This window comes from Pelmatolapia mariae, linkage group LG5 (assembly GCF_036321145.2).
Source record: "Pelmatolapia mariae isolate MD_Pm_ZW linkage group LG5, Pm_UMD_F_2, whole genome shotgun sequence".
NCBI classification, from domain to species: Eukaryota; Metazoa; Chordata; class Actinopteri; order Cichliformes; family Cichlidae; genus Pelmatolapia; species Pelmatolapia mariae.
Genome location: NC_086231.1, coordinates 32564660 through 32587116, shown reverse-complemented (window position 1 = coordinate 32587116; position 22457 = coordinate 32564660). Strand labels below are relative to the sequence as shown.

Genomic DNA, 22457 nt, shown 5'->3' with positions numbered 1-22457 from the left:
TTAAGCTAGGCAGCTAGCAAACCTTTTCTTATCTATACACATTACAAATTTTGTCTCACTAAACTAAACTATTTTAGTTTTGTATTTCCATAGCCTATTGTATGTAAGTCTGCATTATTTTATTTTATTTTACTGACTACCTTTCGAAATATGCAACATTTCGTGAGCTAGTCGGTTAGCAAGATTAGTTAAAAGCAATATAAACTGTAAAATGAAAATGTAGAGCTAAAGGGAAATTGAGAATTGGTAAAACTTTGAATGTGTCCCCAAATGCAGTCGCAAAAACCATCAAGCGCTACATGAGGACCGCCTCAGGAAAGCAAGACCAAGAGTCACCTCTGCTGCTGAGGATAAATTCATCCGAGTCATCACGTGGCACGAATGAGAACCCACACACACAGCGTTGCACATTGCTATGCGTTTTCTTGTGTATACGTTTAGACACTTTCTGTCTGAGCAGCTTTCCAGCTGCCACACCGTTCTCCCCTCCTGTCTGGCAACATCCTTTAAAGAGGAGTCATGATTCGATGATGGAGGTCAGGTGTGCGAGTCAGCCTCCCCTAACACCACACTGTGACCCCACTGCTCCACACCTCCCCTGCAGCCGAGCCACAAACCACACCCCGCCACACACCAGCCTCAGGAATCGCAAGTTAACCGCATCTCAGATTAGAGCCCTGATAAATGCCACACCGAGTTCCAGTAGCAGACACATCTCTACATCAACTGTTCAGAGGAGACTGTGAATCAGGCCTTTATAGTCAAATAGCTGCTAAGAAACCACTACTAAGAAAAAAACACAAGCAGAAGATATTTGTTTGGGTCAAGAAACACAAGGAGTGGACATTAGACCAGTGGAAATCTGTGCTTTGGTCTGATGAGTCCAAATTTGAGATCTTTGGTTCCACCTGCGGTGTCTTTGTGCGACGCAGAAAAGGTGAACGGATGGTCTCCACATGCATGGATCCCACCGTGAAGCATGGTGGAGGAGGTGTGATGGTGTGGGAGTGCTTTGCTGGTGACACTGTTGGGGATTTATTCAAAACTGAAGGCACACTGAACCAGCATGGCTACCACAGCATCCTGCAGCGACATGCCATCCCATCCAGTTTGCATTTAGTTGGACCATCATTAATTTTTCAACAGGACAATGATCCCAAACACACCTCCAGGCTGTGTAAGGGCTATTTGACCAAGAAGGAGAGTGATGGAGTGCTGCACCAGATGGCCTGGCCTCCACAGTCACCTGACCTAAACCCAATCGAGACGGTTTGGGATGAGACGGATCGCAGAGTGAAGGCAAAAGGACCAACAAGTGCTGACCATCTCTGGGAACTCCTTCAAGACTGTTGGAAAACCATTTCAGATGACGACCTCATGAAGTTCATCGAGAGAATGCTAAGAGTGTGCAAAGCAGGAATCAAAGCTAAGGGTGGCTGTTTTACTACATAATTCCATATGTGTTCATTCATAGTTTTGATGCCTTCAGTGAAAATCTACAATATGAAATAAAGAAAAAACATTAAATGAGAAGGCATGTCCAAACTTTTGACTGGTAGTGTAAATGGCAAAATGTGAATTTGAATCCACCTTTGGGCTACAATGTTTTGGCTGCACATATTGTTCTGCACCATCTCTCTGATGTAACCTGTATGGGCTGATCAAGGCGGCTGCTTATCACCGCTTAAAGAAGTCAATGGGGAGAGATTTTAATACATGGCATGCTGTTCTGTTCTCAGCCTGCTGACTAGTTGGTAAAACAAAGACCTGTCTGACAACCTTTAAACTTCAGGGTAACAAGTATTTGGGTTAAATCAGTCTTCAGTGCTTCACAGATGCTAAAAGCACTGAGTGAGGACTCAGCACAAATGGCAAGTGATTTTCCATTTCTGGTTACAACCTTGTAATTCAGAGGAAATGTTTACATTGTAAGAAGTCATTTGTATTAAGTCCAGTCGATTGTGCAGCTGATTCAGTTTGACATTGCCCAGCTGGGTGCTGTGATAATACCACCATCAGTGATCTGTCACTCCCTTTTTCCTCCCCTCTAATGGATAGGATTCTTCAAGTAGAAGGATCAAAGCCGCAGTAGGGGGCTCGGGAAGGGTTAGCACCGATCTGAGGGGATGGAGAAGTGGGGGAGGACAGGCAGGTTTGCACTTGCTGCATTGCCCGAGCTCTGTCTGTCTGATGCTGCACCGGAAACGTCCAGCTTTTGGGGAGAAATCTGCCACAGTGCTTCAGAGATGAGATGAAATGAGATCTGAGCATATTTGACATTTAGATAAAAATGGTAATAAGCAGCATATGACAGGACAACCCTGCCAGTGATGCCTTAGAGTTTCACATATACACCAACGCTGTTACGTAACTATAACAACCACAACAACGTGACAAGCAGTAGAAACCGAAGGCATGAACACAACGGTATTCGTCGCCAGCGAGAGAACTTGAACATCCTCTTCTGCAGCATTGCTGTGGCTCTCTTTCTCTAAAGACAGCCAGCCGAAGGAGTCCGATGTTCAAACAGACTGTAACATCACACACTGGTGAAAATGAAAGTGTGGCATGCATGCCACAAGATGAATGAATCCTGTCATGTGCATTATACTGCAACCCCCACACTTGTGATTCAGTAACTGAGCCTCTTATTTGTAGAGATACAGCAGCATCAATGTCTACACTCATCACTTTGGCTGTGAAACCATGGACCGTATATAAAAGATGGGTGTATATAGGCACGCATTGCTTTTGGAATTTGTATTTCCAAGTCCCAACATTGCCATTTTGAATGGTGCCATGCAATATTTCTGGATTTTTGGAGCCACTGAGCAACAGCCTCTGGAATGAAGCCAACGCAGAACATACAAAGACAGCATTTCATCTCATGGCAACTTGATGCTGACTCCAAAAGCAAGTCAAACCCCAAGGACTCCCTCATTGAAATGCCCAACTTCACAGCATTAAAAGCCATGTTCATGGCCTGGTGCAGAAAAAATAATGGTTTAAACCTCTATGCATAATAACTGTGGAGTGGTGGAGGGGTTAGGGGCAAGGCACCACCATAAATACGGCCAAGAGTTCATTTCAGCAACCAGCTATAGCAGCCCATGTTAGCAAGCAATCAAAATGGCCACGCCCTTAACTTTAAGTATTAACAGTATCGAGATGGATGACTCTTTTTTAAAAAAAAATTAAAAATCACCCTCCACACAGCTGTTACAAAAGGGGAAATATTCATAACGACCAAAAGCTTTTATGTGTGAGGCTGTAAACATGTAAAGTTGGACATTTTATCATCTATCTGAGGATTGACTCATCCCAGAAGCCAGCCTCTAGTGGCCATTAGAGGAAGTGTAGTGTTTGGCACTTCGTGTTGGCTTCAGTTTTCGGACCTGGAGGTTGCCGCTTACCTGAAACCAGTTGAATGTACAGCTTGCAAACAAACAGCATTGTGCTTCCAGCCTGCAAATAATCATCCAACACACTTTCACGTGAGTCTGTCGCTCAGTACCTTTGCAAGCAGAACATTTTTATGACTCCTGCTTCACATCTACACAACAACAGTGAACGCCTTCCCACAGACTCCCGGTGGACCTGCGAATCCCACCTCACGAATAAGCACAACTCACGGCCTAAGTGGCATTTCGCTTTGAATTGCTGGCTGCTGTACATCACCAGTGTGGAGCAGACAGACAAACACCATGTCGTCTCACAGTTGGAGAGCCAAGTGCTGCCTTCTGCCATTTAGATCACCATGGAAACAGCCAAATACACAACCAGCACTCTCGTCAGCTTCGGCTCAACACACTGCAGTCCATGTGTGATAGCAACTTGTGTGCCCCCATGCTGCAAGCACACACCTCGTTCACAAATGCAGAAATAAGAGAGCGAGAATAGAGAGGGGGAGGAGAGAGAGAGAGAACACCCAGTTCTACATCATGACATCGTGTTTATTCAAAGATGTCACAGCTTGATGATGTGAAGGAGATTTGGGCAATGAGGAGCTGATGTTACAGTCTGGATGCCATTATTGGGATAAAATCAGTGCAATGCTTAAAAAAGGGGACTCTACATATAACCTGCATGACACTGGTAGGGAAAACCCCATCATAGCCTGATTCATTACGGTGTGGTTGATATTTTAAAGGCAGCCACACATAAGGCCTACTTCTCACAGCCAGAGCGAGCAATGGGTAGTAAATGACGCACGTTTACAACATAGTCTACGTTTCCTGCACACAAATGAAGTGGGACCACCACGGGTGCAGTCTGCGTGACTGGATGCGGGCGAGCCCGGACTCCGTGATGTCACGCCTACCCAGTCGACCGCGTGAAGCAGCAGTAAATGAGACAGCTGACACATGTCCAACAAGCAGTCGGATTACCGCCCCCCCTCCTCTTACCTGCTCTGTGCGCTTCACCCAGGCGGACCTCGGTGATGCTGCTCGGGTCACTCTGAGATCTTCCCCGCTGCAACACACAGTCCTCCTCCAGCCCATCCGATGATGCCATGGTGAAAAGAAGACGGCGACACGAGACTGAAAGGGGCGATCTCCGTCAGCCAAGGTCACCGGCATCAAGTGGTGGTGCGGATTAAATGTGGTCGGAGTGCTGCAGCTGCAGCTCCTGGTCCCCGAAAAGCAGCAGCGCTGGGGAAATCCATTACGCGCGCAGCATCATGGCGCCTTCAGGTGTTGCTCGCAAAATCAGCAACGTTAACAGGTAGTAAGTGAATTTGAGTGGTAAATAAAACTAGGAAAGCGCTATATTGATTCAAATTCATATAATAAAAAACTAGATTTAAATCTGTCCTCTATTGCAGTCCCAGTTTGTGCAATTTGATAAGAAAGGCTTGTGCCTTTTAGTGTTTTTTTCTTTGCCCTTTAATGTCTTAAATATCAGGCCACATTTGAAAGCAATAGATCCTACAGCCTCTGAAGGCAGCATCAGAGTCATCGCCTGCTTGGTATTAGCTGAAAATGGGCAGGGTCTTAATGGAATCTTCCTCTGAATCCATGCTGTGGTTTCAGCCTTCCGTCCAGTTCATGCAAACCATGTCAATGTTGGTTAAATCGGTAGTTTGTTCTGCTCATTCCCTCTGAAGTCTGCTGCGCTGTTTTCTCCTCATAATACTTCACATCAACGCTTGAATCACTTTAAACACCAAATACATCTGAATATAAGGAGGAGAGCTTGAAGTGCATAGCAGTCAGAATTTGACATCAGTGACAGAGACATCGTTTTCAGTTCACTGCCAAAGTCATTAACACAGAGGTAACACTATTAAATATGAGATACTTCAGTTTTGGGTTTGAAATGGCAGTTATCGCCGGTGATTATGTATTAAAAAGGTTGGTCTTATGAGTATAACATGTTATCAACACAGTTTCATCAACAAAGCAGAAAGTTAAAATAACCCCATAATAGCAGGTATAATGCAAAGTACATTTGGGAAAATGTTTCTCCCAAATGACGCACTGAAGACTGTGTAGTTTATAGACTTGACTCAGTCATGGTTCCTGCAGTGAAAAAAATCATCATTTTTTTCAACAAAAACAAAATCAACAGTCAACCTTAAACAATCAGTCACTATAAAGTCAAAGTGAACAGCAACATAGAAAATAATTCTGTTTCAACTCAAGATTGCAACAGTGCACAAAGTCTTCACATTTAGCAAGAACATGATTTTTTTTTTTTTACAAATCGTTTTTGAAAAGATTAAATATCAGGTTAATTCCACACACATAGAAAATTGTTCTTTTGGTACAGCTTTTGAAGAGTTGTGGATACATGTTGCTGACTCAACAGAGAAGATGCACATTTCCTGATAGTCATCTCTGCTTCTCTGCCCTGCTGCTCTGTTTCTGTATATACGATATTTAATTAATAATGACAGTTTTATGGAATTTCTAAACTAAAATGTAACTAATAATTGAATTTTAATTTAAAATTGACCACAAATTTTATTAAAAAGCTGATAGTTGGATTTATTGAATTGATGAAAGGTACAAAGACACTGCACACTGTAAAATGTAAATAAAAACAATGCAATAATTTGCAAATCTCATAAACTCATATTTTATTCACAATACAAAGTATGTCAAGTGTTTAAATAATTTTTTTAAAGACTATTTGGAATTTGATGGCAGTCTCAAAAACCTCTAGAGAGGGTAACACTGTGTAGTCTCTCATCTATCTAATTTTCTTTAACAACAGTCTGTAAGGGTCTGGAAACTGTTTTAGAATGTATACTAAAACATACTACCTTGTGACTGCTTACCAAATTTAGAAATGAAAATGGTAAACCAATTGTAAATACTTTAAACTGTCCATGAGTGTCCCTAAAACCATCCCTGTAAATGCCATAATATGACCAGAATGGCTGGTAAAGGAAAATCATTATTCTGCTCTTACTGTTTCAAGCACAGCTAAGAAGACTGATAACTCCTTGACAAGTAAGAGACGTATTGTTTCCCCTTTAATAAGACATTCCCTTCAAAATGCCGACAGAGTAAAACTCAAATAAATCAATAAACATGTTGTTCTCAGACACTCATTTAGATATTTTGCCATATAACAATGATAACACACTACAACATAAACAATGTAAAGGAAGACCTGCTATATAAACGCTGCCCATATATGCATTAAACCAGTCAGATGGTTAATTTTCTAATCACAATATAGATGCATCTCTGAGGTGCTAATATGACACAAAGCGCATAAGGTGCAATGAGGACAGGGAGACTAAGAATGATATAAAACTGAAGATTTAAACTGTTTTAGATCCATTGCACTCACAGAGCACTTCACAGCCTGTGAACATGGAAACTTTAAATAAAAACAGCAGAAGCAGGTTTCATAGAAACGTTCTTTTCATTTAATAATAGAGTCCACATTATTATCAACAGCTACATCCACCCTGGGGGAAAACTAGTAAGGGAGACCATCAGGACCAAGCTGAGGTTTGGAGAAAATTCCTGCCTTTCTTTCATCACAGCTGTCCTGCGCCAGATGTTCTGTTGACCCACTGAGAGAGGCATCATTTCAGAAACATCAGGAAGACTAAAGCTCATCCCACGGATCAAGCAGGACTCATGATCTTCAACGGTAGCTCCCTTACAGGGAAATCTTCAGAACCCCACCTGTCCCAGAAGATGGATAAACCTTTGCTTTGTGTGATGTTAGAAGTACTCAGATAATCCTCAGAGGCTCTGGACTTTTACATAATCATATTATTGTGTCAGGAAGAGAATTTGGTTTAAAATCTTGGCCAAATCAACCATCCAGCGTCAAGCATGTGACTTCCATACTGGATCAGTTGGGGACCAGGTTAACAATGACTGCCTCTGGTGCTGTTAGTCAACAGGGTGTCCGTGTTGGCTGAAGCCAAAGGAAGAGGAAAGGGGTTAGGCATGTACAGAGGCAGTAAGAGAGAAGGAAAAGCAGGAGTGTTGAGGTCTGAGTAGAGACTTTGAATGTGGGGACTATGACCAGAAAAGGGAGAGAGCTGGCTGATGTGATGGAGAGAAGGAAGGTGGAAGGGAAGCAAGGCCAGGAGGCCTGGAGGTGGGTTCAAACTGTTCTCCCATGGTTTAGATAAGAAGAGAATTGGAGTAAGAGTAATCTTGAAGGAACACTATGTGAATAGTGTTGTACGTCTGAAGAGGTGTCAGACTAGATCATAAATTTAAAGCTATAAATCGAAGTATTGATGTTGAATCTTGTCTGTGTGTGTGCTCCAAAACCTGGATGTCAAGAAGACTGTGGCAGGAATGAGGCATGATCTGACCACAGTTCTGTACACCACAGTACCTGAAAAAGAGGGAAGAACACAGGGTGGCATGTAAGAGTGGAGGAAGGTATACACAGGAGGACTATGTCTTTTGCAGAAGGTGCAGTTTGAAAGAGACAGGAGACTGCAAGCTGCATGGCACAGCAGAGGTATACCAGAGTATGTGAAATATAACTTTAGAGAGAACAATCAATGTCTGTGCTGTCAATATCCTGACTTTAACTCTCTGTAAGAATGCAGGGAGTTAGTAATGATAAATTGAGTGAATTTGCACTCAAGTTCTTACTGACTGTGGTGTTGTCGACTTAATTTCTTCTCCCAGAAAACGCACCGCATTTTCAATCATTCGAATTCTGGAGTACATCATATTATTTTGTGGTAACAAAAACATTTATGACCTGTATGGTTAGGATAGAGGTTATTATAGAGGAACTTCTTTAATGTAGAAATGAAAAATGCACTTATTCAGATATTCACCAAAGTATTATTTTTTTTACTTCACACCAGACTGCACAACGCAGGTATCTTCATAATGTAAAAAAACTACATTTGATCTTTGAACAGAAAGCCATTCGTTATTATAAAGCAGATACTCTGAATTTTACAGCATAAAGCAATAAAGTCAACATTGTTTAAAAAATATGATCATTTTATTAAGTAGAATCTGTCTCCAGATGAAAGCCCAGGTTCTCCGGATGCTAATATCATGACTAGAGTAATTCATGTGTTAGCTTTAAGGACTTACATAAATAAAGGCTGAATTGTAAAATGAAGCAATAATCTTCTTTGTTTGCTCATTTATTTTTAAACAGGTTAGAATTATTAAATTAAATATTAAATGTAACAGCTGCTGGTCTGCTGGATGCCGAACCGAGACTTCTCTGGTGATTTTTAGAGGTGAGAAGGACCTCGGGAAGAAGCTGCTGTTGATGCCTCTAAATATCCAGGTCAGTTTTAGGTTGGTTTTAGTATATTTTATTGCCCTGGATGTCCAAATTGTGTGAAATGACTTCAAGTTTGTTTAGGAGTTATATTAAATTTCAGTTCAATTCAGTTTCATTGGATTCATTTTCATTTTTATAGCACCAGTCAAGTAATAACATGTAGGAGTGGTTGTATATCAACAGATTGGGAGTAAAAGACAAGTGCTCAGTGTATCATGGAAAATTGCTCAGCAGTCATATCCTATGGCATCATAACAAAGGGGTAGCTCAGGGTCACCTGATTCAGCCCCAGGAATATGCTTTATCAAAAAGTAAAGTTTTGAATCTGATCTTCAAAGTAGAGAGGCTGTCCATCTCCCAAATTTCACCCAAACTTAATGTAATAGTATATTAAAGCATATGGCAGTTTTCTATTACAGAGAATGAGCCAACCCTTTGAGCAGTAGTATGTTTTCTATGCATGTATCTAAGTGTATCTGATCAGGATATTTTCACCAGTTTCAACCAAACTCTGAATTTTTTAAACTTTGTTGTTCAACAGTTGAACTGTTCCACGTCCAATGGTAAACTCTCCCTAACAAGTCCACTTTATTGCCTACCCATTCATCATCAGTGGCTCATAGCTGTTTTACAAGTCCACTTTATTCATGCTTATTCATCTGTCACGCTCATCCGTGGCTCGTGGTTGCTTAAAGCCTATGTCTGTACTTGACCACAGAGGCGGAGCATCATTCAATCCTGCCAGCTGCCTGCGTTGGTAGCATTTCAAGGATGACAGACTCCACTTACCCTGCAGCAAGACAGCTCATAATGTTTTACCAGTCTCTTCCTGTCCTTATACTCCTATATCATCTGCTATAATCAATAACCATGCACCATCATTACAATCTACAACACAGTTCAAAGATTGAGCTCAAACACCTCCCGTGTTCCAATGGTGCATTGTGGTTTGTAAGTCTGTCCTGCTAAAAGCCCAGCTTTTTACTAAAAAAAAAAAGCTTTTCAAAAGGCGTTAACACAGACCAAAACTATTGTACTGATTCTCCATTTTGAGACCAGCTGAACCCACAAAGTTGAATCTCCAGACCCCAAAAGAACCAGAGTTAACATTCCCGTTATCAGCACAATAGTTTGCATCACTGCAATTCATGAGAAGTAATGTTCCTGATGGTAGATTAGCCTTTTGACAGCAGTCTGTGTGTCATGTTTTTCCATACTCATAGTCTTGTTTAGTTTTTTACTCTGGTACTTAACTCTGCACTGTCTTTCTAGTGCTCTCTCTCCTGATGCTGCACCTTCATGTGTCCTGCATTCTGATGTAATACCATGAGCTGGCCTCTTGTTTTTGACTTGAGTCGTATCAGCAAAAATCACAAAGGTTAGAAAAATGTGGAAAAGCTGTCATGCTTGAAATGCAGTTTCATGACTGCAGTCTTTTGGTTTCACTTCAAATGTACTTAAACTTTATTATTTTTTACCTTTTTTTTCAGATTTCATATTGGCACATCAACAAAAACACTAAGTATTACGTTTGATTAAATCAGACTTGTAAACAGGACTACTACAACACACAGTTGTTTATCATATATTATTACTTTGTAACTTTTTCACATGGCATTAGCAAAATACACTGGAACCACTTGCACATGTGTTTTTACTTATGCACAAAGTATCAAGATTAAGACTTCAGTCAAAACACTAGTTCGTTAATGTCACAAAAGAAGTTCTTTCCAAGCATTATGCACACATTTAACTTATATACCAAGTTTTAAAAAACAAAAGTTAAAGAGTTATATTATGTGATACATGAAAGACATGCGATCTCACCTTATATTTGGAGTGTAACTAAAGAAAGCGGTCATTTATTTGAAAAAATAATGCAAGGAAAGTAATTTTAGTCGTTTTCATTTATCTGTGATGGCTGCAGTTACAGCCACACAGTGGTAATATCAGTGTAGAGGCTTACACACAACACTGCATTCACATTTGTCTTTCTTTAAATAAATGGTTTAATTTACAGGATAATAAATTAATTCACATATCCACATAACACTGCATTCTAAAATAAGTGCGCACATTTTAGTTTACACTGTTATGTATGATTTAATAGTTGTTTTCTGAGTTACCTTAGTTGCAGCTGCTCCAGTCCCTTGATTGCGGAGCCAAGCGGTGGAAAAAGGGCGGAGCGAGCCTTGATGGAAAACTGCAAACTGGTTCATTCCATAACTCGGGACCATGGGGGCGGGGAATTGGAGTTCATTATGTTAGTTTCAGTTTTCGGTTTTGTGTGTTTTACCCCTCTTTGTGTTTTTTGTCTCGTTTAGTTAGGTCAGTTTGAGTTACCAGTATTGTTTGTTGTTAACTTTGAGTAGAGTTCTGTCATTTTTACCAACTATGTTGTTGGGTTAAATTAAAAAAACAACTTTTTTGGGACTTTAACCTGTGCCTGAGTTTCCTTCACTGCTCTGTCCATCACATTATCTTTAAATAGACACTCACCAAACCTTGTCCCATAGAAATCAGCTGATTAAAGTGCTAGGTTTTATCTCCATCTAAACATTTTATTCATATGTATGAGCAGAACCAAAAGACAACTAGCAACTAAAACATGTTTTGAAAACATATTTACATTGTCAAGCTTTTAGTGAACATGTTTATGTGTAGAAACTCAAACAAGAGTATTCCCTGGTGGCTGTGGTCTCTTTGAGCAGGATAATGCTCCCTGCCACAAAACAAAAACAGTTCAGGAAATGTTCTAGGAGCACAACCATGAGTTTGAGATGTTGACTTGGCTTCCAAATTCCCCACATCTCAATCTGATCGAACATCTGTGGGATGTGCTGGAGAAGCAAGCCCACGGAGGCCCCTCCTCGCACCTTTCAGGACTTAAAGGATCTGTTGCTGACACCTTAGTGTTGATACGACAGCACACCTTCAGGGGTCTAGAGGAGTCCGTGCCTCGATGGGTCAAAAAGGGAACCAACACAATATTAGTCAGGTGTTCATAATGTTATACCTGATCCGTGTCTTTGCAAAAGTGCAAAATAAATGGATCTAATTCAAGTGCTGAGAAACTTTAGTACTTTAATGGTAGTAGTAAATGTCTGTATTTTGTCCCAACGCTAGGTGGCAGTTTTGAACTTTTCACCATTTTTTCCTTTTACAGTGTAGAAGAAGTTTCCAAACAAACATGGCGGAGAAAGAACTCGGCGGATGTCATGAAAGTAGCGGTTTAATCGATAAAAACAAAATTCTGGAAGCTACTGAGGCACTGAAATCAGAACAAGATGAAGTTTCGCAGAGCCGTAACTCTCAGTATCAGCAGGACCTGAAAAGCGTCCTCGTCACCAGCGTTTTAAACCTGGAGAAGCTGGATGTCGACCTGTACCGGTAAGTTTCCACTGCAGCTCGCTGTTTGATGTGCAGGTTTGAAAACCACTGATGCCCGCTCGGTATACAACAGGAAGGTAATACTTAAAACACGTCATTGTAGGCAGCGACCTCCCAAACCTTCTCTATTTGCTGCTGACTCTTTTTGAGCTTCTGGTACCACAGGTGTTGACAATCAGGGACCTGATTGGCTCCTGATTAGCAAGCAGCACCTGTGAGCATGGACCCTCCTACAGCGGTCAGCAGGTGTCTGCTTGGCTCTAAGCATGCCACGTTTGACTGATTAGGAATCAATGGATCAGGCATTTGTTGTCATTGTACATGTACAACGAAATTATGGACTTTATGGAAATTATGCATAGGGCAACTTCAAGCCTGTTTTCCACAAAACCAAGCTGCCGCATTATCTGGATGGAGCCCTAGTACCAACTCCAAATTTAAGGCCAAATTCCATATAACAGGGGATGCGCTCCCTGTTATATGGAATATATGGCTCTCATGCCTCGTAACATGCCGACGATTTGGCACATTGCGTCGGTATGTTAGACATTGGGATGAGAACCTGTTGGGAGGAAAGTTATGTTCAGCAATGAGTTCATATTCTGTGACAGCAATGGGATCATAGGGTCAAAGTGTGGAGAAGATGTAGAGAACACTACACTGATTGCTGCACCAATAGGGCAACAGCTTTTGGTGGAGGCAGTGTGATAGTGTGGGACGGCATCTCCCTCACTGGAAAAACAAGGCTTGTCATCAACGGAGGCGAAAGATGATAGATCCAAATGTGGCACCATTTAAGGGGAAAGAAACAGGATTTCAAATGGTATATAAATAAAATAATCCACCAAACACAAATTTCCTTTACGTTCTGTGATAAGTTCAGTTCACCTTTTATAAGAGTTTGCCTGATTACCTTTCAGCAGTGTATCCTCTGTTCCCACAGGGGGACCCACCACTGGGTGCCCCGCACTCAGCGTCTGTTTGGAGGTCAGATAGTTGGCCAGGCGCTGGTGGCTGCGGCCAAGTCTGTGAGCGACAGCCTGTACGCCCACTCTCTGCACTGCTACTTTGTCCGAGCAGGTAAGATGAGCTGAACTTCCTCTGTGATGATTTGAAATTTGAAAGCAGGAGAAGCTCCAGTGCACAGAATAACATTACAAAGAATCCATTTGGAAGTCAGCAAAGACAGAGAGAGAGAGAGAGAGACAACATACAGATTGGCTTAAATAGCTTCATCTCCTCTTCTTTTCCTGTACAAGCAAATGTGCACCTGTTTTCATTTTCAGTCAGTTATGATAGCACTTTACTGTTCTTGGTGTTTTCCAGGTGATCCGAAGGTTCCGGTGCTTTACCAGGTGGACCGCACACGAGACGGCCGCAGCTTCACCGTGCGCTCTGTGAAGGCCATCCAGCATGGACAGCCCATACTAATCTGCCAAGCCTCCTTCCAAACACTGCAGCCCAGCCCCCTGCAGCACCAGTTCCCCATGCCAGTGGTCCCTCCGCCTGAAGACCTCCTCACCGTGGAGGAACTTATTCACCATTACCTCAGGTAGCATTGACTTTATTGATTATTGTGGATTAGACTGTGCCTCCGGAGCTGAGAGAAAGTGCTAACAAGAGCTTTTTCGCTTTGACAAGTCCAGATTGTGTTGTTTCTCCTACGACACATATCAGCTGATTAAAACTTAGATTTAACTGCTGGTTAAGCTGTTGTTTACAACACAAATATCTCAGTCCTGCTATAAAGTCTGCTAAATTTGTCATTATCCATCTATCTAGTTTTGTAAGTCAGGTCCCCTGTGGGGTTTTTTGTATTCACTTTAGTTAGAATCATATAAAAGTTCACTTTATTTATTATGCAAACTTCAGGATTAGGATCATTAATCAGGCCAGATTGACAGACCACACTAGCATTTTATTTTTGAAGTCAAAAATCTTGAAGTTCATAGACATCAAAAATTGTAAAACTTATTATTATTGTTTAAAACAACAGTTTTGCTAACACTGCTATTATGCGTTACTAAAGAACTGCAGTTAGAATAAATAAAGCAAACATAACTGTGTTTTCTCTCTGTCTGTGGGTTGTTTTGCAGTAAACCTGACCTGGCAGAGGAGGCAAAGAAAGGCCTGAAAAAACTGCTGGCTAATGAAGTCCCCATTGAGATAAAACCAGTCAACCCATCACACTTTTACAGACTGGGTCCAGAGCAACCAAGAAGGCTGTTTTGGGGGCGAGCACGAGGACATATTGGTAAAATATCATTGTCATCCTGCCCTGCATACATATCCAAAATGCCATTTGTAATACCAGATCGATCCATAAACAAAGATATCGAGCCTCGTGCTTGAGATCAGAGTAAGACGTATGGTACATGCTAAGCTGTTTTTGTTGTGTGTTTGCGTAGGGGAAGGTAACATGAAGCTGCACTGCTGCGTTGCTGCTTATGTGTCAGACTTTGCTCTGCTGGGCACAGCGCTGCTGCCTTACCCAGAGTACAGGGCCAAGTTCGCCGCCTCGCTCGACCACTCCATGTGGTTCCACAGCACGTTCCGCAGTGATGAGTGGATGCTGTACGAGTGTGAGAGCCCATGGGCAGGTCAGTATGTTGATCACATCTCAAGAACGAATGCAGAACACAGTAAAGCATATGTTTTTAACATCAGAATATGACCGTAAAATAACGGTCATGTTTCCAGCTTCACTGTTTTCTTAGGTAAGCACTTTGTTTTTATTTTGAAACAAAGTGCTTACCTAAGTGTATGTCCTGCATTATTCAAACTAGTAGCTTTTACTGGTTTGAAAAGCAGTCTTTGTTTTTCTGTGCCTGGGAACACATGGTATGTGTTTCATTTTTATTAGATTAAATATTGTTTTTAGCTTTTCTTTCTTATAATTTGTTGTAATGGGTTATACATAGATAGATAGATAGATAGAGATATATATAGATGTAGATATAGAGATCTCAAAGGTAAGATTTAAGAGGCTGTATGTAACAATAAAAACACAACATACACAGTCAGGTACAGTCTAAAAATCACATACACCAGTACCTACTCAGACTGGTCGTGCTGGTCATTTGGATCAAAATCACTTCATGCATTTATTTCAGTTCTATTTTGTTTCAGGATTTTGGGGCTTGTTTCCGTCTTGCTTTTAGTTTAGTTTGATTTCATTAATCTCATTATCACATTTGAGTGTGTAGGTAATTTTAGACATTTAAGTACAGCAGAAACAGCTGATTAAAAATTACCTGCAGCAAAAAAGGCTTAACAAATGATTGCTACACACATGCACATACAGTTCTATCTGTATATAATATCACTTCCTGATGTGAAATCTAATGCAAAGTAGACTAACATGAGTCTTATTATTAAAACAAGCAGGCACTGCAAACTGATTCCACCAAGTTGACTTTCATTTTTTAAATCTCACAGTTCATCAGTGCATGATTATTGTTACACGCCATGAGTTCTCTGTTCCCATCCTCATTACAGTGTTTATAATCCATCATGGGCCTGTGTTTGTTTTAAGTCTTTTAGTCTAATTATGTTGATAACTACCAAAACTAATAACTGTGGATACCATTTATAATACTAATACTGTGTAAAAAATTTAAAAAGTGTTTCTCTGATGTCTGATATCTATACTTATAGATATCTATTACTTACATAGGCATAGTAGTGGTAGAATAGTTATGTTAAGCTATATAGTTTATGTCTTGCATATTTTCACAACCATATCCATAATCACTGTGTGTGCTACCGTTGTATATTGTGTATTATCTTACTTATTTTATATTTGTTTCTATTTTATTTGTATTTTTTGTATTTTCCTTCTGATATCTGTACCTGAGCTGAGGTAACGCAAAAACTAAACCAAACACACCCCCCCCCCTTTTGCACAAGTCAAGGAGTGTGTCAGGTTACAGTTCACTGTGTGTTATACTTGTATAACTATGCATGTGACGAATAAAGAACCTTGAACCTTGAAATTTCCCCGTCATGGGATCAATAAAGTCTTATCTTATCTGAAGTAGTATTAATGTAACAGTAGTATTTTTGGGTACCATCATCAGTAATGATGATTGTTGTGTATTTGGTTCTAACTTTCAAAGACTTTGTATTTATTTATGCTTTGCTTGTCCTTTTGTCCATTCCTGAAATGACTTTCTGTTTTGTGCCCTACAGGGAGCAGCAGGGGACTGGTGCAGGGCCGAATGTGGAGAAGAGATGGGGTGCTGGCTGCCTCGTGTTCCCAGGAGGGTGTCCTGAGAGTGAAACCAGTCACTGAGCCCAGCAAATTATAGGGATACTTTATGTGTTTCTTTTTGAAACCCTAATTTATTTGTATAATCTAATTATATGATTAGCAAAAGAATTCTAAACGTTTAAAAATTAATATATGAAGGCATGATTTTTTTTTTCTTTTTTTAATAAATGTATTTTCAGTCAATAAAGACTAAAATAGTTGTAATGGATGCATGCTTGTCATTTGTTTGAGAAATGCCTTCATTCTCACACATAAACATGATTCAGTCCGTCATTCATATTCCTACAGGAAATTCTCCTTATCAAGGCAAAGACTTGAATATTCACATAATTCAAAAGAGACATGTACAGTTTGAAGGTACCGCACAGGTCTTATGTACAAGCTTCACACACACAAAACTGAAGTGTGTACTTTGTGCCTACATTTTCGTCAGCTTTTATTCTGAAGTTTTTTTTCCGGAAGTGTAACCTCCAGCGTCTCCTAGGCCTGTGTGTAGCTTCAAACAAGTTGTGTTTAACTTGTTCTGCCCAATATTTTCAGGCATGCCTCGGGTCTATGTTGGCAAACTTAGCTACCATGTTCGAGAGAAAGATATTCAAAGGTTTTTTAGTGGCTATGGCAAATTATTAGAGATCGACCTGAAAAATGGGTAAGACCGTCTCATCTTTCTTAGCTGCTAGCTAGTTAGCTAGCTTGATGTTATTTTAATGTTAACCCCGAGAGTTGATGCCCTAGTAGGGACAGTGTGCGGTGCTAACCGCGCTAATGTCAGCTAAAAGTTGAATTTGCGGTACAATGTCCTGTCATTTAAGTTTTACAAAGCTCTGCTTTGTGGTACTTTTAGCTAATTTTTATTCGCTAACATTACACTAGCTGCTTGGGAAACGCTACAGGCTCAATCATCAGTTTGAATGAGAATTTGACAGAAAGCGCAAACAAGGGGACTCTATCAGCTGGATGCCAGCTGGTTGTATTCTGGTTATATGCCTACAAAACAGGAAGGCTGCTGAGCACAAATGTAATAGTTAAGTGTAAGTTTCAGATAATTGCTGTATTAGAGAAATAGATTGCATATAATTACCAGATCAGATAGAGTCAGAGTCTATGATAAACTTTACAGAAATATTCCTAAATTAATCGCCATAGCTTCCCAAATCCTTTTATTCCCTTGCTTGTAAAGTTTGACAGGAGCACCAGGATTTTTAAATTGGAAAGCAGTTCTCTTAGCCGCTGATTAAAAGTTTACCATATTAGACAGTCTTTAGAGTTAATTATGAATTATTTGCATTAATTGGTAATGATATTAATGGCTAGTGTTTGCCATTGTTTTGACTCCTGCACACTGATTCTTAGGTACGGCTTTGTCGAGTTTGAGGACATGCGAGATGCTGATGATGCTGTGTATGAGCTGAATGGAAAGGAACTTTGTGGAGAGCGGGTCGTTATCGAGCATGCCCGTGGACCCAGGAGAGACGGATATGGCTATGGGGGACGTAGTAAGTTGAACACGTCTGATTGAGAGCAAAGCATGATTGTCATACAGACGTGGGGTTCTTACACGTTTGTGCTAACTAACGTGAGCTACACTTGCACTGACTCTTGAAGCAAATAATTAAATGAGTTTCACTGAAGCTGCCTGTACACATGTGACATGCCCTGCCATACACATTGCTAATTTACACGTCTATTCCCATTAGCACTCAAATCCATTGTGCCTTTGTGTAAAGAGAACTGTATTAAAATCCAATGAGTAACAGTGATTAAAGAAAAGGTAAGACTTGTGAAGCTACGATGTATTCAATTTGAAGTCGACATTAACACAGTGCTTGATGTTTCAATTTGAAAGAGTCCACTGCGGGCTGGGTCCGAGTCCAATGAGGGTAACGATGACTGCCTGACCTGTTTGGCCTGGGTTTTCTCCCTTGAAATGTGTGTGTGACCTTTGCCCTTTGACCATTGGTTGACATAACCGGAAGCCGTGATGACAGCACCCTTTTCCAATAGACCAGGGTGATGGTGAGGAATCCTGTTGGTTTTACTGACGCAAGACATGTCGCAGAGGATCGAGCCAACACGCGTTTGAGCCTGTGAATTGGCTCCCTGTACTCTGTAGTAAAAGAGTTTGGTAGGTTTCATGTTTGTGTCATTGAGTTTCAAGTGGATAGAGTTCAGAACAAGGCATATTTTATTGTAGAGTAAGACTAGAAAATAAGAAATTTAGAAAGAGCCTTACCTTATATTTAAACTGTAGACTCTAAAACAGCTTCAACAGCAAGAATCAAGCATCACATTATTCCCAGTATATACAGAGAAAAAAAGAGGCGTTAGATGTGTCTTATAAGGACAGAATAAAAAATCCTTTTTTTGTATATTTAGCCAAATCTGTAGCTGTTTAATAAATACAACTCAAGGAGAAGAACTGCTGTGTAATTCTTAATAAAGTGGTTTTTATTCCTTGTCCACAGGGCATAGGGTGCTGCACGTTTTCTCTGTTCTTTAAATGCTAAATTAAGCGATCCCTGTCTACATATAAAAAAATCAATAGGACTCTGGGATTTATACTAAAAACCACTGGCATCTTTAATCCCCTTTTGTTCCCTTTCACAATTAAGACAGGTTCACAGGTATTAGTTGATGGTATAATTAATAGTTGAAGGAGGTTTAAGAACAAAAACAAGAGAGGTTCAGTCTGCAGTGATCTAGTAAATCTTTTTAGGCCAGTTTGGAGTCCTTTTTTTGAAGTTTTCTGGCCTTGAATGAAATGTTAGTCTCTCTGTCTTTGTTGAAGGTGGAGGCTACAGCAGTTGGAATCGCACCGGCAGGGATAAGTACGGGCCACCCGTTCGCACTGAACACCGCCTCATTGTGGAGAACCTGTCCAGCAGGTGCAGCTGGCAGGACCTTAAGGTGAGACTTTGTATCTCCTGTCTCCTTTTCCTGACCACCTCTGCATGTCAGCAGAGGATGGCAGTTGCCCTTGCAAGAAAGAAAAATTAGCCTGGACCTAACCTTCTACAGGATGAGTCTGTTTTGAGATTTGATTGGCTGCTACACGAACGACCAAACTTCAGCTTCAAATCGATGTGCAACAGCTTAATAATGTCCAGTGGTAGATAGAGCTAACATGCCACATGTTATCCACAACTAGCCACAGTCATTTTCAGAGTCATGTTTTTATTTGTGTCATAGGACTTTATGAGGCAGGCAGGTGAAGTAACCTATGCTGACGCTCATAAAGGACGGGCCAACGAGGGCGTCATCGAATTTCGTTCCCGTTCAGACATGAAACGAGCTCTGGAAAAACTGGACGGCACTGATATTAATGGAAGGAAGATTCGTCTGGTGGAAGACAAACCTCGCCGCCGACGCTCATATTCTGGCAGCAGATCCAGGTAAGTGAGGTTTAATGTTTTCATGCTTATTGTTTGTTCACTTTTCTTTTCTTATGTTTTATCTGTTATTGCTGTTCAGGATAATTAAGGATTATTTTAAACTTAACACGTAATGTTGGTGGTGAGCAGATTTCCACGTCCACTTTAAAGTTGTTTTTACTTTTGAACCCACAGGTCTCGTAGCAGACGGCGCTCTCACAGCCGCAGAAGTAGAAGCTCGTCCAGGTCCCGCTCACGGTCAGTTACGTTTGAATGGCTTTGTCTCATGCTTTAAGCACATTTAGCTTTTTGTCTTTTCAGCAGCCATTTTAATTTTAGTGGTTCCGCTTTGACAAAGACGTCAAACCCATTTGTCATTTTCATGTGGACTGCTTCTTCATCTGTTCAGTTTTTTAAACTTTTCAGCAGCAGGAAGTCATGTTTTTGTCATGTTATTAAGGAAATATGGTGTCAGAGAAAGCCAAAGTACCCAGTTACTATGATTGTTTACTACATCTCAGTCCTGAAACCTGGTAGTTGATGGTGTGCAGGGACCTGACCAAGTTGGTGATGAATTATTCCCCTCTCTCTCTCTCTCTCTTTTTTGCAGGTCTCGGTCACGCAGCAAAGGGCGATCTCGCTCCAGGTCAGAGGGGAAGTCGCATTCCAGATCCAAGAGGAAGTCCCATTCTAAATCCCCAGAGAAGTCTCGTTCTCGCACTCGCAAATCTCACAGTCCCTCCAAGAGCAGCACTCGGAAGTCTCGCTCCAAGAGCTCATCCAAAGTCAAAGCCGTGCGCAAATCCCGGAGTCGTTCCAAGGAGAAGTCGTCCAGTAAGAAGTCACGAAGCCGATCAAGGTCCCATTCAGAGAGTAGGGGAGAGAAACGTACCTCCAAATCACCCCCGAGCAAGGAGGCATCCAAGTCCCCTGCCAATCACTCCGCCTCCCGCTCCAAGTCTCGTTCTCGATCCAGATCAGCCTCGCAGGATTGATTGGATCTCTGACGATCTCAGGCCTGTCTGAGGTGTTTACAGAAGCAGAAAGGTTTCAATCTTCTGGCACAAACTGGGAGGCTGTGAAATCTATAAATCTGTCTTTTCTTGACAGTCTTTTTTTTTTTGTTTGTTTCTTTGTTTGCATTTTCTGTTAAATTAAATAGTTATTAGATGAAATTAATGAAACTCTTTACGTGACAGTATTTCTCTCTTTTGTGAAGTCCAAATGTACAATTTGAGTCGAACAGCTGACAGCAGCAGTAAAAGTTGCTTCATATTTTATAAAAGTCCCAACTAATACTTTTGTTTGTAATGAATACATTTGCATGGTTTGTGATGGTTGTTTTTTTTAGCTCTTTGCCTTTTAAAGTCCCCAGTCATTTTGAAACAGTCTATATCATTTATTTGTAATGTCATATTGTAATAAAATAACAGAATAAAAAGAACAAGCTCTGCTGTTTTTTGTTAATGTTTAACAATGTTTATTGGATTTTTTTTATTTACTAATATTCATTCATTTGAAGCTAGTTTGTAGAAAAAAAAGAAAAGAAAAATCCTCACAGTTAAATCTGTCTCTTGTTTTACCACGAATAAGGCACCTGGAGTCTACCTCCAAATCTGCTAGTGCTGCTAGCAATAAGCAACTGCTTTATAAAATGGACTTTTATATAGCACTTTTCTACTTATGCACTCAAAGCACTTTATACAATATGCGTCATTCACACACATTCATACAAGCACCCTTCCTACATCTAAGGGCTTTCTATCTAACGTTTTCCTTCTCTAACTTTCTTTCCCACATTCAACTTGTGTTCAGTATTGTGCCCAAGGATACTTTGGGATACAGACTGGAGCAGGGATGGAACTGCCAACATTTCCATCAGTAGATGATTTGTATGAAATGTATCCATTACTTGGGGGTGGATGTGACTCACCTCATAGGGCACAACCACCCAGTAACACAGTTGTTCCCAAAGTGTGTGTGTGTGTGTGGGGGGGGGGGGTATGAATAAAAAAAGAATGCTTGGACACTGCTAGCATAGTGGACAGGTTTTTGATGGGGCTCCCACACAAACGCAAAGCAGAAGATGAAGCAACGCCAAATATGTTTCCAAGCCAAAGACTAGAAAATATGATGAAGCCTATCTTGTCTTTGGCTGCACAACAGTGGTGCCAAGGTAAGTATCCACGGCAGAATTTGTTTTCCCAGCGTCGGGAGCACGCTCTGGGCTTTCCAAGTCACGGACAAACAGTACCCCACATTCTTGATTTTTAGTTCATAAACACTTCTTATAATGACTAACTACTCCTGAAATTTTGGAGATGTTAGCTCTTTATACAGTAAAGTTACAGTGGGATACAAATAATATCAGGCTGATCCTGCCACAGTTTGTTCCTCCTGTCCAAATCACGAACAGACAGTATCCCACAGTTGTTTATGTCCATATCGTTACATCCTGGAACCGTACATCTCCTGTCACAAATCCCACTCCAAGCTACCGACAGTCACCCATTCACACACACAAACACGTAGACACGCCATCATTTATATGCACGCACTATTGCTTATCAACACACATCACATATGTATATCCTTTGATTGACCCTTGATCTGTTCCTCAGACCTGATTCTCGGACTCTCACATGATACTGTTGGTGTCTCTATAAAGACAAATGTTTGTC

General features: G+C 40.8%; 3 protein-coding genes across 5 annotated transcripts in view; 2 read left to right on the top strand and 1 right to left on the bottom strand.

Moving 5' to 3' along the window:
• phactr3b (phosphatase and actin regulator 3b) overlaps positions 1-4699 on the bottom strand; it is a 56976-nt gene extending 52277 nt beyond the window's left edge. For 2 of the 3 annotated variants that reach the window (XM_063474800.1, XM_063474801.1), the window contains exon 1: positions 4407-4684. In XM_063474800.1, coding sequence (XP_063330870.1) covers positions 4407-4515 — 109 coding nt within the window. In that variant the 5' untranslated portion in view covers positions 4516-4684. Of the gene's footprint in view, positions 1-4406 lie in introns of all 3 variants that reach the window. The other variant, XM_063474803.2, reaches the window with a different exon arrangement.
• Positions 4700-10912: 6213 nt separating this feature from the next.
• acot8 (acyl-CoA thioesterase 8) lies at positions 10913-16566 on the top strand. The gene is made up of 7 exons (XM_063473216.1): positions 10913-11005; positions 11909-12132; positions 13076-13212; positions 13459-13684; positions 14229-14386; positions 14541-14732; positions 16324-16566. The coding sequence occupies exons 2-7, from the start codon at positions 11933-11935 to the stop codon at positions 16440-16442; spliced, it is 1032 nt and encodes a 343-aa protein (XP_063329286.1). The 5' UTR covers positions 10913-11005; positions 11909-11932; the 3' UTR covers positions 16443-16566.
• A 291-nt stretch (positions 16567-16857) lies between these two features.
• srsf6b (serine and arginine rich splicing factor 6b) lies at positions 16858-21213 on the top strand. Its single transcript, XM_063474799.1, has 6 exons — positions 16858-17054; positions 17759-17901; positions 19194-19312; positions 19595-19797; positions 19972-20034; positions 20387-21213. The coding sequence occupies exons 1-6, from the start codon at positions 16948-16950 to the stop codon at positions 20769-20771; spliced, it is 1020 nt and encodes a 339-aa protein (XP_063330869.1). The 5' UTR covers positions 16858-16947; the 3' UTR covers positions 20772-21213.
• Positions 21214-22457: the final 1244 nt, after the last annotated feature.